The sequence below is a fragment of the Hesperophylax consimilis genome, chromosome 28 (assembly GCF_061612785.1).
Source record: "Hesperophylax consimilis isolate HC1 chromosome 28, BYU_Hcon_1.0, whole genome shotgun sequence".
Classification (NCBI taxonomy): domain Eukaryota; kingdom Metazoa; phylum Arthropoda; class Insecta; order Trichoptera; family Limnephilidae; genus Hesperophylax; species Hesperophylax consimilis.
In genome coordinates, this window is record NC_142863.1 from 10,535,559 (window position 1) to 10,557,422 (window position 21,864).

General features: G+C 35.1%; 1 protein-coding gene across 1 annotated transcript; it reads right to left on the reverse strand.

The window, feature by feature from the left end:
* Positions 1–640: 640 nt before the first annotated feature.
* Positions 641–20,423, reverse strand: LOC149410163 (uncharacterized). Its single transcript, XM_089648574.1, has 5 exons — positions 19,657–20,423; positions 15,614–15,750; positions 9,175–9,311; positions 4,554–4,707; positions 641–3,793 (listed from the first exon to the last, which is right to left on the reverse strand). Exons 1-5 carry the CDS (start codon positions 20,079–20,081, stop codon positions 3,252–3,254), a joined length of 1,395 nt encoding a protein of 464 aa, XP_089504700.1. The 5' UTR covers positions 20,082–20,423; the 3' UTR covers positions 641–3,251.
* Positions 20,424–21,864: the final 1,441 nt, after the last annotated feature.

Sequence of the window (21,864 nt, forward strand, 5' to 3'; positions counted from 1 at the left end):
CCTAAGATCCCCCATGCTCAATTTACAAATGGTTACGCAATTTGTATGGCATCACTGTACATAGGTGCAATTTATGCTGATTTAGTCGGCAGTATTTTACGCTTGTATATATATTTTATGGGTGCACGTCCATCAGAAAGACAATTTTTTGGTCAAATTACTATTTTTAAAAATTTCCACATCTTCAAAAAAATTCAATTTAATTTCAATATTTTCAAGAAAATTCAAATTAATTACAATACTTTTAAGAAATTTTAAATTAATTTCAATATTTTCAAGATAATTCAATTAAATTTCAATATTTTCAAGAAAATTCAACATTCCTAAAATTTTGGGATGTTATAATCCCACTGGCTCCGAGCAGTTTTTCAAACACTTTTTGTAGTAACCGCATAGAACGAAAAGGACGCAATGTTTAATTTACAAAACAACAAGTTTTGGCCACAACCGTGCCTTCTTCGGGGCAGATACAATATACATTAATAATAATGTGTTACGACTAAGCATATGGTAACTAATTTTCAATATATCAAATACAATATTAATTTAATTATATCACCATTATATTATTACTAAGAAATAATATAAAACCAACTAAATATAATGTATGTAAATTTAATTACGAATTCAAGGGTATTTCTTCATATCTGAGCTAACCGTCGATTAGCGCTAATCATTGAGTAGCATATATTATCAAGTCAAACCTGTTTTTACAGCTATGTTAATCCGATGATAAAGTTACTTGATGATTATTTACAAAACAATTTACTCGGAGATGGTGAAACATCACCTTATTGTAAAAGCTGTGACCTGTTTAACCATTTTTGTTTTACATACAATAATTAAAATACAGTAAACGCTGCACTTAAGATGAAGAACGGGCGACGTTTTGTCCATACAAACGTATTCCGCTATTTCCTCTCTGGATTTTAAAATATTTTTTCCTCAGGTCCTATGTCATATTTGGAAATCCTATGTGGAGGATCATATTAGGCAGAGATGTGCTTTATTTCAAATAAATCCATTTCAAATGGAAATGCAAAATGCAAAATGGGTATTTTCCATTTTGCAAATTAAATGCTTTTCTCAATGCATTTTCCATTTTAAATGCTTTTTTGCAACATTCTTCCTACTATCTCCACTCATCTTTTTTTCATAAGCCCCAAATATCAGTCGGTCCTCAACCTCGCTATGAGAGATAATTTACATTTGTCAAGTTGCTCCCTGGTAGGAGCCCTGGCAATTGAGTGATACCATTACAAAAAATACTGATTGAAATACTGAACATGGGGCCATGACGCTGTAATATTAAATGTTAGATAGCAGTTTCTATGTTTTTACGTTGGCAACATTAGTCCCGTGCAAATTTTTTGTGGTTTCATAATCTGTAGTCGTAGTGTTTTTGGATTTACCATCATGCAATGTTTGTTCTACATTGATGTCCATTATTAAATGACAAAATTGTTTAAAAAATTCTATAATTATTTTAATTGTTTGACCTGAGGAACCATTTTGCATTTTCAATGCATTTTGAAAATAGGTAAGTATTTTGCATTTTGCATTTGAAATGGTTTTCTAAAAACCATTTTGCATTTTGCATTTTTCAAATGGAAAAGTTTTGACCCATTTCCATTTTGCATTTCAAATGGTTTTGCACATATCTGATATTAGGGAAAGGAAGTTCTGGGAAGGACAAAGGTATAAGGAATGAGTAGGAATCTGGCGGTCAGTGTGTCCAGGAATGGCGGACGAATGAATCCATCCCTCCCAATGCGATGAGTCGAGAGAGAGTCTTGCTGGAGATCAAAATGTCTCCCTCCCGATCCGATCCGCCACGCCCGATTCATTTGCATATTTGTACGCATCCGCTGCCAAGACCTAGACAAACCTCACCCCACGAACCCGGACGCCCTTGCTATGACATCAAACGTACCAAAACACTTGGGGTGACCTTTGGCAGGGGTGTTGGTGATCCAATAAATGACATCCGGGCCGGCGGCATAAATGTCACCCAAATTTTTAAGAGTTCATTCTTATAGGCATTAGCATCCTCAAAAAATCCTTAAAATTCACTAGTTAGAACGCATTCAACATACGTTCTGTATGCAAATTTGTCAATGTATTTTTAAGAAAGAAAAACCTATAGACATGATAAATGTTATATACTAATTAATATTCTAATTTCTCAGTGCCCATGTTTCTTTATAAGAAAACCACATGAAAAGTTTACAAATTAAAGAAAAAAATTATTTCTTCAGTCCGTTGAAAATTAATATAAAAAAATGTCCAAATTTGGTACCCGCATAATTTGTATAAGACTTTCCTAGATTTTTCTAACCCTTAAAAATCCGTATAAAATAGTTTCACTATAGACTTAACTAAGAAAATCATTGGAAATCCGAACCATTAAATAAAAAATCTAATTATGTATGTGAAATTGCCAGTTGTTGATTGATAATATTTCGAACATCTGAATTTAATAATTGCAATATTAAAATCTGATTGATCTTTATCAAAAAATAATTGATGGCTAAAGCGGTGGTTAAAATCTATGGTGTTCAACCAGATATTCATATAATCTATGGTGATTCAACCAGATATTCATATAATCTATGGTGATTCAACCAGATATTCATAAAATCTATGGTGATTCAACCAGATATTCATATAATCTATGGTGATTCAACCAGATATTCATAAAATCTATGGTGATTCAACCAGATATTCATATAATCTATGGTGATTCAACCAGATATTCATATAATCTATGGTGATTCAACCAGATATTCATATAATCTATGGTGATTCAACCAGATATTCATATAATCTATGGTGATTGAACCAGATATTCATATAATTTTTAATCCGTTATAACATTTAAAACCATCCAAACATCGAGTGACAGACGCTAATCACTATCAATCGTATAATTTAAAGACCAAAGCTGTTAATCAACGCTTTAACCACATTACTGATAAAACCGGGAGACGGGTCATGTGTCATTATTAGTATGAAACCGAGTGCACAATAATGTCGCCTACATCATTCACCCATACTACCCTAAATCGCATCTGCGCACAGCTGTGTTCAGTTTTTGCATAGCCGCATCGATGGCGTGTGCAATTAGGTTGTAACTCGGCGTAAGTCATCGCTTCTATTATTTATGAATGAAACAGTCTGAATTGACCAAATTTCTTCAGAATTTAAAATAAAACTCCAATGCTAAAACTTTGAAACTTCGAAAAAATGCATTATTCACTGCTTTTTGAACTTTCAAAACACTTTTCAAAGTCTACCACCTCAGGCTGTGCATTGAGAATCAGTTGCTGCAAATTGGCCCCTGCGTCTCCCGTATTATTATGTGACATATCGATACCTTGGTTAATCGATGCCGTCGGGAGATTTGGAAAAATAGGCAAAGGTTTCAAATTGCTACTGATTGGAATATTGCTTGTTATCGGTATATTATTATCATCTGATTCCTCGCTCCCTTCAGATTGATCAGTTTCTTCCGAATTGCTTTCTTGCTGTTGGATATGTGCATTGTTTACGGTTGGTTGCGGGAGCGGCGCGGTGCGAAACAGTTTGACGTAGTTGGCGGGGATAAGTCCGGATTTTATGTTGTCCACGGTAGCTAGGAGCCAACCCGAGTTCCACAGGGTGCCCTGCTGGTCCTCGGGGGCGATTGTCACCACTTGGTTGGCGCGGAAGCTGATCTCCTGGGGCGTGGTGGCCACAAAGTCAAACTGCGCGAGGGCGCGGTGTGGATTCTGCCAGGTTGTGGGGTCAGACTCTGAAAAAAAGAGAAAGTTACATTGTTTTTTTATATTAACTCTCTACCGGCTCTACCCCGAGTTTTCCCTCAGGGCTCATGTAATCTTTGGATACGTTGTTTGGAGTTGTATTTTTCGTCGTTTCATTTTCGGAAAAGTGAAGTAAAGTAAAGAAAAGAACGATAAAACCTAACCTATTCATTTTCAACATTTTGTTTTGGGGCCGTTCAAGTATTATGTAAGCACTATAGGGGGGCAGGGGGGTGTTTGCTTTGCTTATTTTTGATGACATGGGGGGGTGGGGGGGTCGAGATAGTGATTACGTCAGCACTGCTCAGCAGTAGTTATTTTTTTTTTACACATTGGCAACCCACACATTGTCTATGTTTGAAAACCGAATACATATTCGGGGATTCCCACTGTGTTAATAAAGTTTGTTTAAATGAATATTATGTGCATTAAAGTCTTCTATCCTAAGTCTATTTTATAAGTGCTGCTTATGAATCAATAAAAAAACAGAATACATTAACAGAAAAATGCATATAGGTACCAATTTTTACGTAAGCATGGGAGGGGGGGGGGGTAAGAGCTTTGCTTACTTTTGGTGACAAGGGGGGAGAGGGGGTAAATAATTGTAATAAATCTGCTTACGTAATACTTGAACGGCCCCTTTGTCACATTTTCTATTTTATTCGGTTATCGTTGTGTGGAGGATATATTTAAGGAAAATGTCCAAAGATGGATATCAGAAGGTTCACAAGGAAGAAAGAAAGATCTCACCGTTTTTTTCTGCTATGGTGTTTGTGATGGAGCCCAGCATCTTCATGATGATGTATGGGGCGCTGGTGATGACGGCCAGGAACAGTAGCACGGGCCAGTTGGAGCGAGTCTGGCCCGGGGGCCCTCCCGGAACCGCACTGGCCTCGGCCCATGCCTGAAATAACACAAAAAGGTATTTAAAATAAGGTTAAATGACAATTGTTTGGACTGTTGGCGGAACAATATGGAGCAAGGATTTGGGTAACTGTCTAATAATCATTCATTTAAGAAACACGGAATATAATACAGTGTGTCAACAAAATCTAGAAATTGAAATAAAAAATTTAATTATGGCAATTATTACAAAACAACACCGATTTTAGAACAAAAATAATATTAGATTCAAATGCGAGGTTATGTTTAACTTGGTAACCAGTAAACTCAACACAGTTCAACACACCTTTAAAAAGTGATATTAAATCATGAAAACAAAACAAAAATTATGATTTAAGATTTTCACGGCCAAAAGTATTTTTGTTATTTGTTTTTGGGGTATTATGCCGTGTTGCGCTAACTCCTTCTTTAGCCAACGTTTCGGACTTATTTGATAAGACATCTGCCCTGATGATGGACACTGCAATGCTGTCCGAAACGTTGGCTAAAGAAGGAGTTAGCGCAACACGGCATAATACCCCAAAAACAAATAACAAAAAAAAAACAAAAATTAGGTTAAATATGTTACATAGGTAGGTAAAGATACATATGAAGAAATTTCCGTGAAGTTAGAGGATATCTGGAATAGAGCGTCAATTCCCATTATTGACCACAGGAGCATTACGAAACGAATTCGTACGTATTATAATAAGTACTATAGTTTAGTAAATAAGTCATCCAAAATCAGAAAAAATATTACGGCTTATCGTCAAAAACTTTAACATTTCAAAGAAAAAACCCCGTTTCTTTTTGATATAGCGACATGCAGATGCACATCTTTTGACTTATGTTTGTGTTAAAAGAAGCGAAAAATTCCTATCAAAGAACAAAAATTCTTACTGGATCAATGAACGGATCGAAAAATGATGATAGGAGGTCTGGACCGAGATGCTACAAAAAAAACCATGAATTTATTGACAAGGAAACGTCATCATGATGAGTTTGAGTGCAAAAACAAATTAACTGACACTATTCCTTCTTGTAGTTTAAACTTTAGACTCTCAAAAAAATGTGCTTCGTCTTTAATTCCTCAAGAAATAATGCAAAGTGAAGCACAACCAAATAATTCTCACCATGAGGTGAAAGACTTCCCTGTTGTGGCCAGAACATTAGACAGATATTGTATTTCAGATCGAGCAGGAGCTGCAATTGTTTCCGCTGTTTTACAAAATGTTGGCTTAATTTCACAGAACGATACATCTCGCGTTGTGGATAGGAGTAAAATTCGTCGAGCTCGAATGAAGAAAAGAACTGCCCTTACTAGTAAGCCGTTAGTAATCGATTCCAATCAATTTGGTTTATACTTCGACGGATGGAAGGACAAAACTTTAAGCATGGAGGACAACCGGCGAAAAATAATAACTGAAGAACACGTTAGTTTAGTAAAAGAACTAGGTAGCGAGTACATGGGACACATTTCATTAAAAACCGGAAAATCTGAAGCAGTAAGTAATGGAATTAAATCATTACTGTCTTCGAAAGATGTTGCTTTAGAAAAAATTGTTGCAATTGGATGCGACGGAACTGCAGTTAATACGGGGTACAAAGGAGGTGTTATTCGGCGCCTTGAATCACATCTCAAACGGCCTTTACAGTGGATTGTCTGTCAATTACATGCAAACGAACTCATTTTGCGACATCTCTTTGAGAACATCGACGGAACCACGACTGGACCGCAAAGTTTCACTGGAATTATTGGTAAATCCTTAAATAAGTGTGAACAACTTCTTGTCGTGAAATTTAAAATCATTCAATGTTCATTACCAAGTATGACAAATACACAGGATTTAAGTACAGATCAGCTGTACCTACTGAAAATGTGTAAAACTATTGACTCCGGATTCTGCAATGAAAATATATCAAAAACAAATCCCGGTAAAATTGTACAATCCAGGTGGCTCACTACAGCGAATCGGATTATTCGGCTTTACATTTCTACCCTAAAACCATAAAAAAATATGGTAAACTTTAACGACATTTGTATTAACAGTTTATGCACCTGTGTGGTTCAACATTAAGACCAAACCATTATGTATTTCCGGTGCTAGGCATTTACACGAAACAATAGTGCTTTCACTGTATTTGCCCAGTGATTTAAAAGATATTATTGATCCAGTAATCCAGCGTAGTGGCTTTTTTGGGCATCACGAAAATATATTGTTAGCCATGTTAAACGACAACCGAAAATACGTAAGAGAGTTGGCGTTGAGAAGAATATTGAAAGCTCGGCAAATGAAAATGCAATCAGACTTTATTCGTAACTTCAAAGTGCCTGTTTTTGATTTTTCAGCAGATGATTATATTGATGTTTTAAAGTGGGAAAATATAACAGAGCCACCACTAACCAAATTTGTAAGTGACGAGACAATTTTACAAGCCATTACCGATCACACGATAATTGAGGATGTCATACTACCAATGATAAAGAATTTTCCTTGCCACACTCAAGCTACAGAGAGATGTGTGAAAATTGTAACAGAAGCCTCAGCAGTTGTTTGTGGACCCTTGAGGCAAGATGGATTAATAAAAACAAGGTTAGAGTCACGACGCCTTTTGCCTATTTTTAACACCAAAATGCAGTACTGTTCATAGTAACTTTTGTAATTTTCAAGTTTTTCAATGCGGTAAATAATATATATGTGCATTTTTTATTTCCACTATTTGTTCCATTCTAACAATCTACGAATGTATTATCTGTAAAATAAATGGTAAAATACAAATTTTATGTGTGTTTTATTTCGCGTACATGAGCTATAAATACTTAGGTAAAATCGTGAAAATGATAAAATATAAAGCTTTGGCGATGTCCAGGTATTGTGAATATATTTTTTTTATTATTTTAGTTGTAATTTTTAATATATGGAGCATCTTTCCCAACTATGCCGATTTCGAAATTCTCAAAAAAAAAAATTCACTCCACCTTACCGTACATGTTCTTTCCTTGAACTAGTTGATAGTGTCAAAAATGTTCTCCAGTTAAAAAAAACAACATCAATCTTTATAATCAATAACATAATATTATGTGAAACTATATTATCAGTTATAATTGTACATGGTGTCCAGAAACTCGTAGCACAAGCGGGAAACTGATGGATTTACATAATATTTATAGAGAACCCAAAGAAACTTCTCTGTTTTTGATCTGAGCATTTTGATTATTATTTTTTTTTACATTTTTCCTTCTTTTCGGCAACTGGGTTAAAATAATATTTAGGGCCGGGCCTATGCTTCGATGCACATATATACATACACAAAAAAATACATTAAACAGTGGATATTAAGCCCTAGATACACATATACACATTCACAAAATACATTAAACAGTGGATATTAACCACAAGATACCATTTTTTTTTTTAATTTAACCAAAATCAAAATCATATTTTGGGTCTTCAAAAAAGTTGTACCCCAAAATCGACTCCAATTGTTTTTTTTTTTAATTTATTTATTTATTTTATTTTAAATGTACATTTACAGTTCATATAACCAATAATAAATGTACATAATATTTAGTTAAGTAATAATACGATTTTTTTTTCTTGTTTATTCCAGATCTCGGGGAGGGTGTTGCAATCCCAGGAGCAATTTTCAAATTTCATTTAAAAAATATCTACGTCCGGGGACGTTGTTTAGCAGCAGAATCATTTTTTCTTAACAGCATTACAAATGGTAGGTTAGTTCTGCATCTAGTAACAACAAAAATGTCCTGTGCCTGCACGCTCTTGTAAAGTTGTCGGGGTAACGTAAACATGTAGATTCACCATTTTCCACTTGTACAACGAGTTTCCGGACACCGTGTATAAATCATTTCGCTGTCCAGTGACATAGCAAGGTTCGAAACATTAGATTAGACAATATTTTAATAATAGTGTAATTGAAGTATGGAAAAAAACCTTACTGGCAATATTTTGTTAGCGTTTTGAAGATAAGTAGTACAGTAGTTATTATATTTGTATTTCATTCATTTTTAATTATGTGCCCTTTTTCACACCAAATCGCACCATATTTTTTAACGTAAGCAACAATATATTTCGCCATTGTACAATATTAGGTATAACTAACAAGAATAACTGCGTAAAAATCATTATAAATGCAACTGCTTTCCAGTCGAAGGCCGAAATCAAACTCTGGAAAATGAAACACAATATTGCATTCCTAACGACTTAAGCCAATTAAGACAAAATATGTTTTACTAGTAGATTTACAAATGTCATTAACGGTTGGAGAAACGCAGGAACAAGAAAATAAAAATTTACTACAAACTAATAAAGAGAAATAACATTTAACTTTTATCTGTGTAGTGCAAAGTTCAGCTGCCGGCGCGCGGCATCAAACATTGTCTTGTTTTGGCGTAGGTTATAAGTTTCAGGTCCATATTAATACATTGTGTTAACGGCCATGAACCCAGATATTGTTAATTAATTTGTACCTTGAATTCAGCTTCGGTCCTGATGCCCATCAGCACCAACAGTTTTCTTATAATCCAGTTTAATCCCCGAAACAGGGCAAAGGCGGACCAGACCTGGGCAAACATCCCCCTGAGACGGGCAAAATTATCCGCAACTCCTGTGGACAAACAAAATTTAACAAATATATCATTTTCTTTGCGAGTATGAACTTTTCAAAATTGGAACTAATGGAGATGTCTTGACAATTTTTTTATTTAATATTAATTTATTTTTTTTACATGGTTTTATAATAATATCTTTATTTAGGAAAGTTTACACATTACAACTATAAATAGATATTATGGTGTACATTGATTTGTAACTTTTATTTTTAAGGTTATAAAATTAACAGAAAAATACAAACATAATATGGTGAAGGTAAAAAGAAAATAAAAGTATAGTTAGTTGAGGTTTCTCAAATACCGCCTCACTAGGCTAGCCTGTGTTGAGGCAGAATTTTTCGTGTTAGTTCCTAATACCTTTGAACATACCTATACTTGTATTAAGATGTATTCGCTCGCTAATAACTGCGAATTTGGGTGAATGCACCGGTAAAGGCCCTATTCTTATTTTTGATCCAGGTTTTTACATTATCTTTGAAATTTTTTTGTGAATCACATTGTTTTATGCTGTCTGGAAGAATGTTGTAGTCTCGTCGCAAAGTATTTAAAGTTTTGTTGACCAAACGTAGTATGTGTTATCGGTATTTGTAGTAAGTTTTTGCTATTGCTTCGAGTACATTGTGTATTTGAACTTTTTTCGTAGTAATTATGTATATTTGAGTATAGATGAGTTAGGATAGTTTTTGCATATAGCTGCCGAACATCAAACACATTCATAATATTAAATCAAATATCTTATCTTTAAAAACAAGATAAGATAATGTTTTTAACCAGAAACGGTGAGAATTTTTTTGACATGATAATATTTCACAATATTTCATTTCGGATTTGCATCAATTTGAATAATTGAGTTAATGAACATTGAAAACACAGACTACCCGCCAATAATGCATATGAATGGAATCAGTGCAAACAATACACAGGATATTGTAAACCTTTTTTCGGACTTCTTCAAAAATGTATATGATGAAGACACTCCAGATGATAAAATACCCGAATACAAATTTAATATGACCACAAACTTAACAAACTGCCAAATCAAACAAAAGTGTTGCGAACAAAAATTACTTTCCTTAGACACTGACAAATCCGCTGGCCCAGACAAAATTCCACCAATATTCCTCAAAACATGCTCTAATACATTATCTAAACCACTTACATTACTATTTAACCGTCTCTTGTCCCTTGGACATTTTCCAGACCGCTGGAAATCTAGCTTCATTACACCGATCTACAAAAAAGGAGACGATACTGACATAGCTAATTATCGCCCCATTTGTATACAGTCAGTACTGCCAAAGCTTTTTGAATCATTGGTCCTTGATGAAATCTATCCCAAATTAATAAAATTAATTAATCAAAAACAGCACGGTTTTATCAAAGGAAGATCCACCGCAACTAACTTAACGGTATTTCAAAACTTCATTATACAATCATTTGCAGAAAATAAACAAGTCGACTGTATATATACAGACTTTTCGAAGGCATTCGACAAAGTATCCCATAAACTACTAATCCAAAAACTATTTGCTCTAGGAATAAGGGATAACATGCTAAAATGGTTTAGTAGCTATTTGTCAAATCGTAAACTGTTCGTTAAAATAAAATCTTGGATGTCGAAAGCTTTCCGGGCTACCAGTGGCCTACCGCAAGGTAGTCACCTTGGCCCGGTTTTGTTCCTCATTTTCATCAATGATATAACCAATTGCTTCAACGATGTCGAGGTATTGCTCTTTGCAGATGATGTCAAACTATACAAGAAAATAACTGATATAAATCATTGCCATATACTACAGTCAAATATTAGTAAGTTTAGAGATTGGTGCGTTCAAAATAATTTATTTTTAAACGTAGTAAAGTGCAAAACCTTGACTTTCTTCAGAAACAAAAATCCTGTTTTATTCGAATATTCCATCAATAACATAGCTTTAGAAAGAGTCACGGAAATGAGAGATCTTGGAATTATTTTGGACGAAAAACTAAGTTTCACCAATCATATCCATCAAATTGTGAACAAAGGTATGAAAACACTAGGCTTCGTATTAAGAACAACTAAAAACTTTAATTCTTTGCAAGCCATTAAACTATTATACGTATCTCTAGTAAGAAGTCTAATTGAATATAACTCAGTAGTTTGGTCTCCATCTTATACAATTCACATTAACAACATTGAGCGAATACAAAAAAAATTTCTACGTTTTATAAATTTTAAATTAAATATCCCTGTCGAAGACTTAAAATACAATTTCTTATTAAATACTCTAAAAATACATACATTAGAAGATAGACGTAAAATAAACGATTTAACGTTCTTATTCAAAATACTTAACTCTAAATTCGACTGTTGTGAACTCCTGCAACTTATAAACATACATACACCCACAATAACAACACGACAAAATACAATATTCTACAGCAGCACACATAAGCGTAACTACATTGCCCACTCTCCGATACAACGACTTCACACCATGGGAAATCATTACTTGGGTGATGTTGACATATTCAATACCAACTTGGCAAGTTTTGTGGATCATTTAAAACATTTATTTCAACAATACTCCTAAACACATCATGTAAACCAACAAATAGCTGTAATTTTCTGTTTTTGTTTCTTGTGTTTGTATAACTTGTTACATAGCTTTTATCAAATGTAATTTTATTCTTATTTTTTATGTTTGAAAGTATTTGTCAAATTAAAATTATACTACCAACCATGTAAAAGCCCTCTGGGCGTTAAATAAAAAAAAAAAAAAAAAAAAAAAAAAACTGATAATGGCTCTTGGAGTTTATTTCAAGTTCTTTACTACTAAAGCGTAATCTTCATATTTAGTATTTGGACAGCCATGTCGATAAGGATTTTTTTTACAATTACAAAGTTTTTAGAAAAAGGGTGCTTTTATATCTTCGCACTCGAGATAGCTTTTTTGCATACACTTAACCGAAGAGGGCAGAATTACCTGGTTTTGAAAAGCACATTTTTCTTTAGCACATACATCGGCCTTAAGGGGAAGCTTAATGCCAAATCACTATTTTGATTAATTTTTATAACGAATTGGTGAACATTATGAATACCAAAAAATATGCTTTAGATAAATTGAAGGTTTTCCTATCGCTTCGCTTAAGAAGAATACAAATAAAATAATAAATTACTAAATAAAAAATATAAATGTAAACCACTAAAAAAAATATTTTTTCAATCGAAATGTATGAAAGCGTAAAGGAAACAACTTTTAAAAAATACAGTATTATAGCTAAGATTATCTGTGACAGTTTCACTTGATTAACTTTTTTGCTTTCTTATAAAATTATTTAGAAAATAAATAAAAACAAGTTTTTTGCTTGAAATCAAACGCTTCTAGACTCCGTTTGTCAAGCGATTTTAATGCCTATTACCTACAATATAAGTTATACCAAGAATATACACATTTATGGTTTGTAGCTTCCTCTTAAGCTAGCAATTTAATTTAGAGAAACCCTTATCACATGCACTCGAAAAGTTTTAAAAAATTGCAACTTCTTGTTACTTATACAAATAAATTTCTTAAGGTTTCGTCATCTTTCCTGGAAAATATTGTAACATTCATTTCCAATACAATATCAGGAGCTTAACACATATATGACAGCACCTGAATCATATAAATCTATAATATGTATTGAAACTTTGGTATGGAAAATTTCAAATAAAATCTATTATTGATTTGAAAGGCTGATGTGGTCAAGTGGAGACCTATCTACTTCTAGCAAGCTGAAGACATACATCATCTGCTCAAGAAATGATTGAAATATTTCATCAATTAAGGCAACATCGAGCTTTCGTCCATATATATATACACAGGACACGATTAATACTCACAAATTATTTTTAAAACCCTTGAATTAGTTCAATGAGAATAAAAAATAACTATGTATTTCAGTCACCGGAAATAGAAAATAGATATTTCGTTAAAATTAAAATTGATTGTTCACTTGGCGGCCCAGTGTTATCGACATGAAAGTTTTTTTTCTCCTCTTATTTAACCCAAACTATGAACCTAAGATAGGTTCTTAGTTTGAGTTTAATTAAATAATAAATTTAAAAACTAACTTGAAAAAACTATTATTATGTCAAAACATGGAGTGGAGAAAATATTTTAAATTATCAATTTTTCAAATGAAATAGCTATTAAAATGCATTATTTTCCATTTCCAGTTACTGAAATAGTTCTTTCTTATACGGAACATTTTATTAACGGAATATTTTGTTAACAGAAACTCATTCTGTTGGTGAATTGAATTATAATATTCCGTGGTGTTATGTATGTTACAACAAAATTGAACAAAAACTCTGGTATCGGAATATTTGTATCTAACCAATATAATGTACTAAACATTAAAGAGATGAATTAAATTAGTAATGTTAATGTATCAAATATTGAATTTAAAGCAGAAAATAAATATTATTTCAATAATAGTGCCACATTTTATAGATGAATTAAAAAATAGTTTATTAAATTTTATATATAAAAATAATATTTTTGTTGGTGATATGAATTTAAATATTGTAAACGATTACTCTAGTAAGGACAAAGATAATTATCTGAACATGTTAGCGGTACTCAATTATTTATCATGCTTAAATTCATATACTAGAAAAGTTCGATGTCAACGACCTTCATGTTTCGACCATATCTTTACAAATATTTCTGATATCCAAAATATAATATCAGCTGTCATTCACACAACTATCACTGATTATTATTCATGTATTTTTAACTACAATTTCAGCAATCCAACATTGCTCTAATCCAGAGGTCCCCAAAGTGGTCTATATGGACCCCCAGGGGTCGATATCGGCTTGCTGGGGGTCTATGTCAGCGAGAAAAAAATTTGGGGGTCCACGAGATTCAAATGGGGGTACATACGAGCGGACCCCCATTTACCTCAAGTCAACATTTAGGAGTTTCGTAAATGAAACAATAGACCTAACACAAATATAATAGACTAAGAAATTACTTATTTGATTTTTGTATTTTTATATTTCGTAAAGTTGTTAATTGAAGTATATAAATAGAGTCTACATTCCTTTTCTCATCAGAATTAATATATTCAAGCAAAAAATTGCACATTGGAAGCCTTGAATTTTCCTAGTTCCCCAAATTGTTTTTGAAAAACGTCCAGGGTAATAATGATGTTCAACATTTAAATGCACTTCACACAGACTTCAAATCTAAGTTTGAGGACATTTTGACTGTGGAAATGCAACGTTGAAGAATCGGATATCATGTGACAAGAAGAACTGACCGGAATAAGCACTGACAGAGAACTTAAGGGGCAGTTCTGTAGGGCTAGCTACAGAAAGAAATTCCCATTGCTTATCCTGCTTCATTTTCATTTGGTGTAATACCTCACAAGGGTGCCCCTGTCTGCCCAATGTAAAGACAGAGCAACTATACCGCCACACGGTTGTTGGGCAGGCAAGGGAAGGGAATATTTTTACTAAAAAAATAAATGATTATCACATGGGACGTTAATAGTTTTAGGAAAATTCAATATTCGGCAGGCAGGGGGTCTACGGAAAAAAAAATATTTGGCAAGCGGTCTACGGGGCAAAAAAGTTTGGGAACCTCTGCTCTAATCAAACAAAATAATTCCTCAAAGAAGGTACGACACATCGGGCGGGAAGGGTAGTTCTACCTTTTGCGCCGGCCTCATTTCAAGAAATCATCTCATTTGGCAGAAAAGATGGAATTATTCAATGTTTTTATATGAATATTATATACCAATCTCTTTGTAAAGGTCCTAATTATATGTACCTAATTATCGAATTGTAATGCAAGTATTCTTTTAATATTTATCTTCGTGCCTTTCGTTTAAATCGGTATTTCAACAAAAGGATAGTATATTATTCAAAAAAAATTGTTTTGTTATTGTAATAATTCAATTTCTGGAATGAGGGTTTTTATGACCGTGAAACCCGATTCGAATCTCTATCTCTGTTCCGCCCCACTCAACTCCTATGAGCAAGTGAGCTAGAGATGTGGGCGTATTTAACCGCTTCTGTGCCAAGAGCGAGTTAACTCGCATTCTTGGCCTGCTATGCACAGCTACACTTCTACCTACTGGCATTTAAAAGGTTAAAGAAAGCAGGTATGGGCAAATGTAATTGGTGTTTATCTCCTGATTGAGTCCAACGTGTACCGCAGGACCGGCCCTGGGCCAAACCTCTAGGGCACAAGGTTTTTATCAGCGCCTTGGCAAGTTAGCGCCTGTGCAATGTGTCTGCACAACAACTGGTTCTGGTGTACCGTGTACCTACCTAAGATAGCCCTAAAAGAGCTGGTGATGGCTATGAAGGTGCTGTCCAACATCATGGCCACACTCCCCACCGCACCCACTAGACTCTGGATGGATTGAAAGGCGGGCCGGGAACTATCTTCAGCAAGTTGGATAAACCTAGAAATATAATCATTCAAATTAGCATACTGGGTGTTGACGACAATGGGGTATTTTCACAATGCGTACTTTTATTGTCGATTCATTATTAGATTAGATATTTATTATTGACTAGCTGCACTCCGCCACGCGTTTCTGTGGCTCAGTCTGTCTGTGCGCAGATAGAGAAACAGTAGCGCATTTTGCTATTACGTCCAACAGATGGCACTGTTTTTACCTGTCACAGGTCACATCTATATAATATAGGTATATACAAACACACGCTTATTTAAATGTAACGTTGTGCCAAAATTTCAAAGCACTCGGTGAAGAAATTTTGGATTTTTAACAAATGAACATTTACATTTTTATTTATATAAAAAAGGGTAATTTTAATATTTTCCTTAACAAGTGGAGTGCTGATGGTGCTCCGAAGATATATTTTTTTTAAGGGCGTGAACTTGCAGATGGTGCTCTATAGACCCATTCTAATACCATCCACACTGGAATTTTTTAAAGGCTTGAACTTGCAGATGGTGCTCTAGAGACCCATTCTAATACCATCCACACTGGAATTTTTTAAAGGATGGAACTTGCAGATGGTGCTCTATAGACCCATTCTAATGCCATCCACACTGGAATTTTTTAAAGGCTTGAACTTGCAGATGGTGCTCTAGAGACACATTCTCATACCATTCACACTGGAATTTTTTAAAGGCTTGAACTTGCAGATGGTGCTCTATAGACCCATTCTAATGCCATCCACACTGGAATTTTTTAAAGGCTTGAACTTGCAGATGGTGCTCTATAGACCCATTCTAATGCCATCCACACTGGAATTTTTTAAAGGCTTGAACTTGCAGATGGTGCTCTAGAGACACATTCTCATACCATTCACACTGGAATTTTTTAAAGGCTTGAACTTGCAGATGGTGCTCTAGAGACACATTCTCATACCATTCACACTGGAATTTTTTAAAGGCTTGAACTTGCAGATGGTGCTCTATAGACCCATTCTAATGCCATCCACACTGGAATTTTTTAAAGGCTTGAACTTGCAGATGGTGCTCTAGAGACACATTCTCATACCATTCACACTGGAATTTTTTAAAGGCTTGAACTTGCAGATGGTGCTCTAGAGACACATTCTCATACCATTCACACTGGAATTTTTTAAAGGCTTGAACTTGCAGATGGTGCTCTATAGACCCATTCTAATGCCATCCACACTGGAATTTTTTAAAGGCTTGAACTTGCAGATGGTGCTCTATAGACCCATTCTAATGCCATCCACACTGGAATTTTTTAAAGGATGGAACTTGCAGATGGTGCTCTATAGACCCATTCTAATGCCATCCACACTGGAATTTTTTAAAGGCTTGAACTTGCAGATGGTGCTCTAGAGACACATTCTCATACCATTCACACTGGAATTTTTTAAAGGCTTGAACTTGCAGATGGTGCTCTATAGACCCATTCTAATGCCATCCACACTGGAATTTTTTAAAGGCTTGAACTTGCAGATGGTGCTCTATAGACCCATTCTAATGCCATCCACACTGGAATTTTTTAAAGGCTTGAACTTGCAGATGGTGCTCTAGAGACACATTCTCATACCATTCACACTGGAATTTTTTAAAGGCTTGAACTTGCAGATGGTGCTCTAGAGACACATTCTCATACCATTCACACTGGAATTTTTTAAAGGCTTGAACTTGCAGATGGTGCTCTATAGACCCATTCTAATGCCATCCACACTGGAATTTTTTAAAGGCTTGAACTTGCAGATGGTGCTCTAGAGACACATTCTCATACCATTCACACTGGAATTTTTTAAAGGCTTGAACTTGCAGATGGTGCTCTAGAGACACATTCTCATACCATTCACACTGGAATTTTTTAAAGGCTTGAACTTGCAGATGGTGCTCTATAGACCCATTCTAATGCCATCCACACTGGAATTTTTTAAAGGCTTGAACTTGCAGATGGTGCTCTATAGACCCATTCTAATGCCATCCACACTGGAATTTTTTAAAGGCTTGAACTTGCAGATGGTGCTCTATAGACCCATTCTAATGCCATCCACACTGGAATTTTTTAAAGGCTTGAACTTGCAGATGGTGCTCTAGAGACACATTCTCATACCATTCACACTGGAATTTTTTAAAGGCTTGAACTTGCAGATGGTGCTCTAGAGACACATTCTCATACCATTCACACTGGAATTTTTTAAAGGCTTGAACTTGCAGATGGTGCTCTATAGACCCATTCTAATGCCATCCACACTGGAATTTTTTAAAGGCTTGAACTTGCAGATGGTGCTCTATAGACCCATTCTAATGCCATCCACACTGGAATTTTTTAAAGGCTTGAACTTGCAGATGGTGCTCTAGAGACACATTCTCATACCATTCACACTGGAATTTTTTAAAGGCTTGAACTTGCAGATGGTGCTCTAGAGACACATTCTCATACCATTCACACTGGAATTTTTTAAAGGCTTGAACTTGCAGATGGTGCTCTATAGACCCATTCTAATGCCATCCACACTGGAATTTTTTAAAGGCTTGAACTTGCAGATGGTGCTCTATAGACCCATTCTAATGCCATCCACACTGGAATTTTTTAAAGGCTTGAACTTGCAGATGGTGCTCTAGAGACACATTCTCATACCATTCACACTGGAATTTTTTAAAGGCTTGAACTTGCAGATGGTGCTCTAGAGACCCATTCTAATACCATCCACACTGGAATTTTTTAAAGGATGGAACTTGCAGATGGTGCTCTAGAGACACATTCTCATACCATTCACACTGGAATTTTTTCGATGCGATTTAAACCTTCATGTTTTGAAAACTGTAGTATTGAAAAATCAGAAAGAATCGCTTGCGTTAATAACAATGTTGATTCTACTTTTTATTTCATGAATGTAGCCTCTACGAAAGTTCAGGAAATAAATTTGTCTTTTAATGTCAAAATTTGTTTTCCTAAAACGGCATTGTGAAAATGGTAGATTTGACCTTTCAGAGTAGTATAGAATATATAAAGGTAATTATTTCTTTGAAAACACCTTTTGACAAAATTTTTTGATGTAGAGCGGTAATTTCTCAAGTGGTCTATATCGACCCCAGGTGTTTATAACGAACCCCAGGGGTCTATATCGACCCCTAGGGGTCACCTGCATGAGATATAAATGGGGGTCCACGAGAGTGGACTTTTGATACTTGCTTTGCACCTTTGATATTAGTAGCAACGCGTTGCGTCCATACGCTCAATAGCAGCGTTTGACCAAACTTGTACAATTTGTTTAAGTCTTTATTTATGAATACGAATGTAAGAGATAAACACTGTGATGTCTAGGGAAATTTTTTATCTGAAATGCGTCAAGAGGATACGAAAATATTGTGGGGAATTATTATACAAACCCATTTTTAGATCTAGGGAAATTTTGGCCCAAATTCTAGGAAAATTAAAATTTTAGGCATACTATCAATCACTGGGGTCTATTGGACAGTGGAACCTCTTATAACTTGCACCTCCTATAATGAGTAATTAGCATAAAGATCAAAACAAATGATGAAAAAATGCTCCCTTAATGAGCCACATTTCGCACGAGTGACGCAGAAAGGGCATGTCCCATCATCACGTCACTTACTTGTGAGTCGGGACTTCCGCGCCAGTGCGTCAGTTCTGGTTAGCACTCGTTCCGCTAGCACGTTAGTATATATGTATCTAATGTAATGTAATAATAAATAAATAAAATATGGCTTTGCAAAAAGATTATAGTTCTGTTATAAGAATTTAACGGTTTTTGAGCTACAATTACAATTATTCTTTCATCATAGCATGTTGTATACGCAAAGCATTACAGTTGATGTTCACATACGCTTTACTTATCAGGAAAGAATTAACTTTTTGGCTACTCACCGGCTTTCAATGTTTCCGAAAGCTCCTCCTGCCCCGTATCCTCCCATAGTCTGTCCATATCCTCCCAATCCACCATATCCTGCGCCATATCCTGAGCCATACCCTCCATAGCCCCCGTAACCGCCTCCGTAACCACCATAGCCGCCCATGCTTCCGCCGTAGGATCCCAGACCTCCCATTCCGCCCATTCCTGATCCATATCCTCCATAAGGCATTCCATAGCCCCCACCCATTCCTAGACCGGCTCCCTGCAGTGCTGCAGGCCTCGGAGGAAGGGCGGGAACAGCTGGCACGCGATTAACAGAACCCGAGGTCACTTGTCCACCCAAAGGCGCAGAACTCGATAAGACGGAATAATCCATATTCGGATTCGCCATACGACTATTAACGCCTGCCATTTCCCAAGGCTTTGCTGGAGCTGTCATGTAATTCAGGTACCTACTAAATGAAATTCACGAGCACGATATCATAACAACCACACAGTTAAAAATGTCAAAATAACTGCGATGCGCGAATATTGCGAATGACACTTTCGGATGTTGACAGTTGCAGAAAGGAACTTTGCACCGCTATTAATGGGTAGATCTTAAATTATTATTACGATGACACTTTTGCGCAACATTTGTAATAATTATTTCCATCGTTTTTATGACATTTGAGGTAGCCACTGGATTGGATTAAAGTTCAGTGGACATATTTTTTTTGCTTTTTCCGCATAACTTTTTCATGTACTCAGTGATCCCAGTGATGGTATGCCGAAAAAATAAATCTCCCCAGCTTTTTCACCAAAACTCCCCAGATTTCATAAAAACTGCCAGCATCGAAAAATTCGGTACTTCAACCTTGCTAATAAGCAAAAATGCAAAATATGGGGTTATAACAGGTGCAACAGCTATCGACGAGCGGGGGGGAGATGTTTTTTTTCTAATAATTATTATTTTATTTCCCAAAATTTTGGCTAAAATAGTACTATTTAATGATAGTTAATACCTCCTACAAAACTTTTGATTGTGTAATGTTTATACCTTATCAATTGCATGTAACACGAGCAAAGAAAAATAATGACTCTCGGTAAAGATGGTGCCGGTATGTCGGAAATAATTTCAGTAGGTGTATCTATCTTGCCATGGCCCCTAACAACTTGACAGACGTAAATATCTCCCAAGCCAAGCTTAAAATGAAACTGACATACCAGCCCATTTCATGTTCGCTATGAGAAAGGTTTACTTCTGTCAAGTTACTCTCTGGTAGGAGTCCTGGCAAGATAAGCCTAGTCATACCATAACTAAAAATACTGATATACCAAGCAATAGCCGGATATCTGCATTAGTTTCCGAAAACATTGGAAATCTCCCAACCAACCTTTAATATTTCATAAACACAAACCATTCCAGACAAACTACGTTTCTTTACATCAGCTTTTAACACATCGCTCGCAGATGATCACTGAACAAAATGCATGGTTACACGAAATCCTCATCCTCAAAATCCCCCACATTTCTTACTGTTTTCAAGAAAACTCATTTTCTCCCTTTGAAATTCAAAATCCCTCTGGGATTCAAAATCTGGGGACTTCTCCCCAAACATATATTATCACTGTAGTATGTACTTCATAGATAGTCTGTGGTCGTGCTCATGTCGTGATTGCCAGAATGAAAAGAGTATGTTTTTAATTCAAAATAAAACAATAATAATATTATATCAAATACTAACTGAAGTCTTCGGCGTTGCCCGGTTTTGACACAGAGTTTTTCAAGTGCGCAAAATTTCATTAATCTTGGAATACAACTACTGTAGATTTGTAAACAAATCAAATCCAAGCCACCCGTCCGGTGCACGCCCGCCACAGACTCTTCTCTTTTTAATATATAGATAGAAGATAGATTATGTACATGAAAGACGATATTTTTTCTATCTTATAAAAGTAACGTTATTTTTCATACAATACATAATATATTTGCATAAAACAATATAGGTACTATTTTTATTACAAAACCTTTTGAAATACGAAAACATCGGTGATACCACAAAATAACTTGGGGAGATTGTAAAATATAATAGACAGCACCGGAAGAAGTAAAATAATAATGGTCCGTTTTTTCTCTCAATATAATTTTAATTGCACAAATATTCTAAAGTTCCTCCAAATTTAATGGCTTTTCACCCCAAAGGAGTGTTCTAGCCAAAGAAAAAATCTTACCAAACCAA